General features: G+C 31.8%; 1 protein-coding gene across 1 annotated transcript; it reads right to left on the minus strand.

Annotated features, from left to right (window-relative positions):
* Positions 1-557: 557 nt before the first annotated feature.
* On the minus strand, positions 558-8239 carry LOC125069010 (odorant receptor 85c-like). The gene is made up of 9 exons (XM_047678412.1): positions 7981-8239; positions 7545-7697; positions 6827-7015; positions 5519-5714; positions 4901-4997; positions 4028-4132; positions 3274-3362; positions 1516-1582; positions 558-623 (listed from the first exon to the last, which is right to left on the minus strand). Exons 1-9 carry the CDS (start codon positions 8237-8239, stop codon positions 558-560), a joined length of 1221 nt encoding a protein of 406 aa, XP_047534368.1.
* Between the last annotated feature and the right edge of the window lie 735 nt (positions 8240-8974).

An 8974-nucleotide genomic window follows, 5' to 3' on the forward strand; every position in this document is an offset into this window, starting at 1 on the left:
GGCACGGGATAAGATGACAGGAGAAATAGGATTAGAATGAGCTAAATAATTTGGCTTGATTATATTTATATTTTATTTATATTATTATATTAAAATTCGAATACATTTAATTGTGAATATTTTTCATTACCAAAAAAATAAGTTTTACTTCTTCCGTTAAATACCTATGTCTAAAGGCGGTGTCTAAAGTGATTGTTATATTTTATTCTATTGGCGCAACTTGGGGGTAAGATATTTTTATGTCGTGACCACAACCGGTATGAGTCATTACGCTCCGTCGTATTTGCGTTTAGCGTGTATACTTTAATGCTACATATTATTTTAATACTAAGATATATATATGAGTTTTCTATAAACGAAGCTCTGAGTTCTTTCATTTAATTTAACCAATATTTATTTATTTTAAAAACCATTAATTTCGATGTTTTATTTTTGTCGGGCTTCTCATGACTGCGACCTCTTTTCCTTGTGTTCTTTCTATTTCCTCCTTTGCACTAAATTCTATAGCTACTTCTACTAAGTATAAGTTATAATCATCTATGGTATAAAACTTCTCTTTATTCGATTTTATCGGAATACAGACTTCTTGCTAAGGAGAAGTAGGACCAAGTTGTACTTACGACCTGAAAAATATACATATTTTATGTAAATTAATGTATTTAATTTTAACTTTAATAATGATAATATAATGTCCTCCAGACCGAATTTCGATCAACCAAACCAAACTAAAGCGGTGATCAACGTCCGTCTGGACTTTCTCAGGTACAATATTATAATACGAATTTTGGCTGTTGTGTAGAATTCTTTAATCTTAAATTTATATTAAATCAAAGAGGATCTCATATAAATTATATAAGTTAATTGATAAACATAAATGTCTCAGTATATATTATGCAAAGTCCCTTTGAGTGGTTATCGAGATAAAAGGCAAGTTTCCTTACGATGTTGTCTTTACAGAGCACGAGATGAATTATAAACACAAAGCATATAGGAATATAGTAATACTTGAATTATATAGATAATACCCATAGGGGTATATGAATAGAAATATTATTAGATTATGAGCTGGGAGAGGTTAGATACTGATCTTTTCTGTACCCCTGACTACAGGTTTGCAAAATTTAATGATGACTGATTAAGTAGCTAAGATGTCACGTAACAAACAAACGTACGTAAACAAATTGACTTTCCAATTTATGTTAGTTAGGATATGAGATACTTAACCAACGAGGAAAATTTGTTGATCCATTTTTGATTTAAATAATTTGATTTAAGATAATTTCATATATTGTTGTATTGCAATAAAACGAAATTTGTCAGCTGTTTTTTCATCGGTATCGAAGTTGACTAATATAAGCCGACGACAGATATTTCTGAACGTTTTACCTTTCCCGAGTAAAACCTGAATGGGCTATATACAGTTCAATGATCAGACCACACATCTCTATATTCCAGGTATTCTTGTCAAGTAAATCCTGTTCATTCAACGTAAAATATATCTTAAATACACTTTACCTTAGTGAATGTATTCAGAGTTATCGAAACGTAATTCAAAGAAGTCAGGCAGCAAGGCCGTTGAGACCTGAAGGAGAAATACTTGTTTGAACTATGTGTATACGTATCTCTCATTGTGATTGAAATAGTTTAAAATTTATTTCCAGCTTAATCTATAAATGCTTAAGATGGGAATATTTAAACAATGTTTCTTAATTATTATACGCACAAGGAAAATCGCACAATGACGAGGACGAGGACGAGGACGATGACGATGACGATGACGATGACGATGACGATGACGATGACGATGACGATGACGATGACGATGACGATGACGATGACGATGACGATGACGATGACGATGACGATGACGATGACGATGACGATGACGATGACGATGACGATGACGATGACGATGACGATGACGATGACGATGACGATGACGATGACGATGACGATGACGATGACGATGAAGATGACGATGACGATGACGATGACGATAAAGATGACGATGACGATGACGATGACGATGACGATGACGATGAAGATGACGATGACGATGACGATGACGATGACGATGACGATGACGATGACGATGACGATGACGATGACGATGACGATGACGATGACGATGACGATGACGATGACGATGACGATGACGATGACGATGACGATGACGATGACGATGACGATGACGATGACGATGACGATGACGATGACGATGACGAGGACGAGGACGAGGACGATGACGATGACGATGACGATGACGATGACGATGACGATGACGATGACGATGACGATGAAAATATCCGACACAGAGAAAAGTTAATCTTTACAGGAAGCTAAGTTCTTTAAGAGTTAACTGTTTATTTATTTTAGATGTATTGATGATTCTTATAAATGACAATTCTGTGACTTGTAAAGGCCTATTTGAACGTAGTATATTTTGATTTTTTGATGTCTTACACCTAATGTCCAACTCCTAAAATGCGAGCGAAAACGCAAGCGACGACTAGTTTAGTAATATAAAAACATATTTCTTTTATAACTTTTTTTGCAGTAGTATTAAGAACAAAAAACAACTAGTCTTAACGACTTCAATGCGTCACGACCTTTGGGATTTATAAGTGAATATTATTATAATTCCTCAATTACTCTTCAAACTGAAACAGAGAAATGTAAAAGTTTGATGTTTGTCAATAAAATTACTGATGCATGGATCAGGTTTACATAAAGCCCTATCACCAATAAAAATACTACGAATACTTTTTTTTACAGACTGGCTCTCGTTCTATTTTGGGTCAAGCGTAATGAGAATAATACTATAATAATTTGAAAAACGTTTACTATATTTGTAATAAAAAAAACTTCAACTTAGGAATGTTTTCATAGTTTGATTGGTTTTTAGAAGCAGTTGAACTGCGGTGCTGATGATATTGCTTACGTTTTTGCGCCTACGCATTAAGGAGTAACTCTTTCGTGGATTTGACCACATTCAAAAACATCGTGTTCGATAATTACTGCATTTAACAAGTCATTAATGACGTCATGTTTTTTTGTGTCAAAATTGACCCAGTGGTCATTCACTCTCAAACCGTAACACAGCAATACTGAGTACTGGTGTTTGGGTTTAGAATATCTGATAAGTGGTTGGTACAGACGGACTTGTACAAAGCTCTACCATTAGGTAAAATATTTTCTCTACAGCTGTGGATTAAAACTTGTAGATTTAAATATACTATTATAGTATATTATAAGAGTTTCTAAACTCGTTACCTTGCAATAATAAACTGGATAGTCTTCTGATAATGTGTATCGCCATTATACCATAAAGTTTCATATGCAGAATCTGCTATTCCCGAACTCTGTATGGAAAAAAATATCGTTAAACGACTATTTTGTATTTATAATAGCTATACAAAATAATATTATCTTTAGATTAAGAATAAAGAAAATACAAATTTAAGCTTTGCAGTTGATGTAACAACTTTATGAATTGATTTATTTTATTCCAAATTGCAAGAAAATTTAATATGTCTTACAGTGGACCAATGCCAAAGACCGATCTGCCAAAATATTAATAATAAAAATTTATATTTTTTAATGACGACTAATTTTACGCAATTTTATTAATTGTCATTTCTTTATGCGGTAATCCTTGAAATACAAACGGAAAACATTGAGCAGCTGGCTAGGTTGAATACATCTCTCCGCCTTCGCCTCACATCTACAAAGCTTTTGTTGTGCCATGAAAAAAAAAGATGAACGTGCTATTAAGTAGCATGCTTTTATTTTAATATATTTATTCTATAAGCATATTATTTGTTTGCTACGAATTAGTCTAATTGAAATTAGAGTGCTTCTATGCTTATAATGTTTAGTCTTTACTAATATACAAAAATATGAACAATTTTATAAAGAAAATTAATTAATGTGTACGCACGAAAGCAGAGTATTTTTTTTAATACATAATGTATATAGGGATGAACCATTATTTCGATTCGATTTAAAATGCCTATATTATACTCACCTCAACTTTCAGTATTTCCGCGTTGTAACAAAGTATGTAAATTGGCAGCAATAGAGCCAATACGGCTATAAAATTATTGGCGATGTCCACTGCGGCATATGCTACCTTCAATTACATATATTACAAATTAAACTACGTTATTTTAACATTAAAAGAGGTTATTTTTATTTAAAATTGTTTCGTCGTTTCTGTTCATTCGTTTTCAATTTCAATCTCTATATTATCTGTGTAAGCATTTTGTTACAGAAATGAAAGATTTTTATGAAATTATATATTGAAATTTATTAATTGATTAATTATAAATTTTAATTAAATTTTTTATAATTTTCATATCCCGCTGTTCGTCGTTGCTTTTTTATAATTAAAAAAAAAATGTTCTAATCCATAATATAATTGAACTGCTATTTGCTAATTATTTAGTATGGTTTCGAATGTGATTAAGTAACAAACATTAAGGAGCTGAGATAGCCCAGTGGTTAGAACGCGTACATCTTAAGCGATGGTTGCGGGTTCAAACCCAGACATGTACCACTGAATTTTATGTGCTTAATTTGTGTTTATAATTCATCTTGTTCTCAACGGTGAAGGAAAACATCGTGATGAATTGCATGTGTCTAATTTCAACGAAATTCAAACGTGTGAATCCACCAAGCCGCATTGGAGCAGCGTGTTGGAATATGCTCCTAACCTTCTTATTAAAGAAGGAGGAGGCCTTAGCGCAGCTGTGGGAAATTTACAGGCCTGTGACTATTATATTCATAAAAATACGTTATAATATGTAATATGTTTGATAATAATGTGACAGATGTTTTAATAAAACAATAATTATTGCATAATTAATATTGATTAGACGTTTATAAGTAAATTCTTTACCGTGACGCCCAAGCCGAAGAAGCACATAATCACTGTGACAAATAACATATCAATGAAGACCATTAGATTAAATATGTGATTTAAAGAGGCCGTTAATCTGAAAAAAAAACAAAGCATCTCGAATGAGATGACTGTTAATACACAAGAGCAACATAACACTTGAAGTTGAAGTGTTATGTTGTTCTTTAAGTATTATATCTAGTATAGTATTAACACTAGGTGACAGCTTCACTTTTAAATAGTCTATACTAATTTAAGAAAGCAAAAGTACCTGTCTGTACGTTGCTTTTTGACGACCACTGTAGCGAATTTAATATAATTCGGTATGAAGTTAGTTTGAATTTCAAAAAGAGACTATTAGAGAGACTATTATATAGAGAGTACACTATAATCATAAATCAAAACAATATTTTCAAAGGATCGAAGAAATACAGATATTCAAAGGTTCATAAGAATTCCGTGACTCGTTGAAGGACCAATTGATTTAACAGCGTCAATGTTGAAGACCCAACATTGGGAATTTTCTTACTTTCTTCAGTCTGTCATATCCACAAAACGTATTCAGTAATAATACCAATTATATTTTATTTCATCACATAACTAAAATTATTTACTTACTCGATCAGTTTTTGGTGATTCTGTATAAAATTCCTTATTGCATCATCATCGTTCGCCATTAAGGTATCAGGTTGGTTTTTTCTAGGTATGATCTGCCTAAGATCTTCTCGGAGAAGAGCAAATTCTGTGCTAAGATGAGCACAGATTGTTATGATCACAAATTCTGTGCCTATATAGTGAAAAATCACTGACAGCACTTGAAAGAGAAAGCTCTATTCATTATTTGAGACAAACATAAAGATATACACGACTATTATTTTTCTCTAATTTTTGTTAATGGTCCAAATTTATTTTTTCTTTTAAGTACAACTCGCTTCAGCTCGATCCTCTAATGTCTGTAAATCCTATGAGTCAAACATTGTGTTGGACGGAGGGATCAAAGTAAAACCAAAGAAAAACCTTGTCGATTGTGAAGCTTTTTGCTTTTCTTTATTAATTCTATTTCAATTCCTGTACTCTGAGGAAATTTGTATTAGCGAGTTATATAAACATACTTATATCTGTTATGGACCAAGTGATTTATAAAGCATTGCATGCGCCGAAATTGTGAAAAATTGCCGAATACAATTATTGGGCAATTTGATAATACTATTGAAATAATTAAGTTGTTCGGGCATTATACATAATGTATATCACCTATCGGGCAGAGTTATAAAAATATTCCTTTTATTACTACTCATATTATTTCCGTCAGTAAAAATTTTAAATTCTATTTCGTCGTTTTATAGATGTCGTAACCTATGATTATCACAACTTAAAATTTACTACACTTTAAACTATTTGAATATTCAGATTTAAAAATATGAAATCATTAAAATTTGATAAAGAATTGATTCGGCTCTCGACTGTATGTGGTATTGTTGGAGTGAGAGTATTTTTATGAAACCGTGAACACAGTCTGTTTCCCATAGCGTATTCTAAGCCAATAATTGCGTTTCACAATTGTTGATTATTCTACGAACAAGAAATACTTGCATCATTTTACCATATTTAGTATACTGAAATAATGGTAATATTATATAATATCACTAGATGTTTTTTGAGTGTGTGGTACCTACTCAGATGGGTTCACACAAAGCCCTACCACCAATTAGAATTAATGGTATTCGAAGAGTTTCTGATTTTCCTACAACATCAGATCAGATCATATTGCCCGAGGATCACGTAGCAATATTCATAGCTACCAGTCTATAATAAATAATATAATATATAAATAATAAGCACGATATAATTTGTCTTTCTTTATAACTAGTCACTTGGTCTAAAACATATAGTTTTCAGTAAGTATAACATAGAATCCATACTAACTTGCAAATGATTGAAATATATACACCGCAATATAACGAAACCAATTTTTCAAAGGATCGAAGGGATACACATATTCGAAGGGCAATAACAATTTCGTGTCTTGTTGAAGGACGAATCGTTTAAGCAGCGTCAATAGTAAAGGTGCCAACATATTCTGGGATGTTGCGATTAAACTGCCCCAGTAAAATACTATAAAAAAAGAATTATTAATGAAAACGAATTATTAGAAAACTAGTACGTAACTTAGAAGTTAATCTGTATAGGACGCGATACGAGAAACATCACCCGCGTATTCATTGCCTTAGATCATAATGTGGACGCAAGCTGCGTCTCTTGTGGAATCAGTTAATGCCCAATTGAGGAAGTAGACAAGACTGCTGGCTAACAATAGTCTCTTGAAATTAACATCACATTTCTAAGGAGATTTTTTTTTATCTTTTCATTATAATTGATTTTATTAATTATCGATTAGATTGAAATTACACTCCATCTTTCATAAAGAAAATATATAATGTAAATTCAAGTTCATTAATTCGGCCATTTCAAAAATTATTTAAGCATTAAATGCGTTATAGTTGATTTAAGTTTGCTACATTTTCCTTCGGTTTTTGTAACTTTAAAATAACGTCGTTATTATTACTTATTTATTTTGTTTCGCCTCTAAATTTATACATTCATATAATAATGAACGTCAATTAAGGTCTGTACTCAATTTTACCTGCATGGAAACAATTCAGTCTCTTCAGCAGTTGATTTTTCTTCTTCAGTTGGATATCACTTAGATTGTCAGTCTTCCACAACTTTCCAAGATTTATAACCAAACTAGCAACTTTATCCCTCTTCGGTATAATAACAGCAGCTTTTAAGAATCCTATAAAAAAAAAACATTTATAATTTCTAGTAGATATAATTATTTAAAGAAACATTATACGTCGCTCCAAAATGGTTTGTTTCTGGTCATGACCATATCATGACAATATAAAGAGTAAGTAGGTATAGTTTCCATAAAATGTAACGAACATAATCTTTTATTTGAAAGGGACATTCAAATAAAGATGATATTTGCATGAGAGGCACGGCGTAAGCCTTGTTAAGTCATTAGATGTAATAGCCGGGATAAATTCTTTGGCAAAGTGCCACTGAAAAGAGCATACCTTGAGTTAAAATCAAGAAAATAGGAACCATGTAAGCCAGCTCCGATATTTTGATCTGACTTGTAAACACACGACTAACATATATAGTTGTTGAAATGTAATGTATTAAAACGCATGGAACTATAAAGAAGGAACGCCAGTATTTTTGTAAAAATGGAACGTTGTCATCGAAAAATCCGATATTGCATCTCTTTAGTAAATTGAAACATAGGAGTAGAGGTTTTGTGAATTCATACGGAAAATCTTCCATTTCACCCATTTTAGGACGCAGTCTCCGTTTGTATATGGAATAATACGCAGAGGAAACAATGCTTTCTTTTATTTGGGATTTCACGTTTTACATAATACATTTCAGAGATCCGTAACTATTTCGCTTGAATGAATTTGTGTTTTGTATTTTACTTTACTTATATTATATTACTCTGCCTGTCTGGATGTCTGTCTGTTGTTCGGCCAAATCACTAAACCGAACTTGATGAAATTTCATTTTAAAATAATTCATACTGAAGCAAATTGGAACTCCAGGGAAGGATAAAGGTTACTTTTTATGCACCTGACGAACTATCCCTTAGACGCAAGCGAAGGCGCGGACTCCTACTAGTGGTTTATATTTGAGCGTTATGTAAACTGCTTTTCTGCGCCGTACAGAAAAAAAAAGTTTTAATTATTTGTTTCACTTCAAAAAATACAATACATACTAACTAAATAAGATCGTCTAAGGATCAAAATGAAATATAATTAATGTTTACGTCGCGTGTAATTGTGAAAAGAAAATTAAAAAAAAAAATCACGTTTGAATCGTAATTCTAAAATTGAACGAAAATCTTTGGAGCACTTTGTGTGTGATATTTATTCATTAGAAATTAAAAGATTTCATTTAAATGTGACGTAAACGAATTCGTAATTATTCCTTAAATAATATAGAGTTAGGTTTTTCATTGGTCTCGAGATGACTTTGATATGTTAAACATATACATTACACATATATAATTAG

The sequence above is a fragment of the Vanessa atalanta genome, chromosome 14 (assembly GCF_905147765.1).
Source record: "Vanessa atalanta chromosome 14, ilVanAtal1.2, whole genome shotgun sequence".
Classification (NCBI taxonomy): domain Eukaryota; kingdom Metazoa; phylum Arthropoda; class Insecta; order Lepidoptera; family Nymphalidae; genus Vanessa; species Vanessa atalanta.

Excerpts from the sequence above, each read along its gene's own strand:
- LOC125069010 (XM_047678412.1), bottom strand. The coding sequence starts at position 8,239 with ATGGGTGAAATGGAAGATTTTCCGTATGAATTCACAAAACCTCTACTC. Across the intron at positions 4,998-5,518 it reads AATCACCAAAAACTGATCGA|ATTAACGGCCTCTTTAAATC; the intron begins GTAAGTAAATAA and ends TTTTTTTTTCAG. Across the intron at positions 1,583-3,273 it reads ATCCAGTTTATTATTGCAAG|GTCTCAACGGCCTTGCTGCC; the intron begins GTAACGAGTTTA and ends TTTCTCCTTCAG.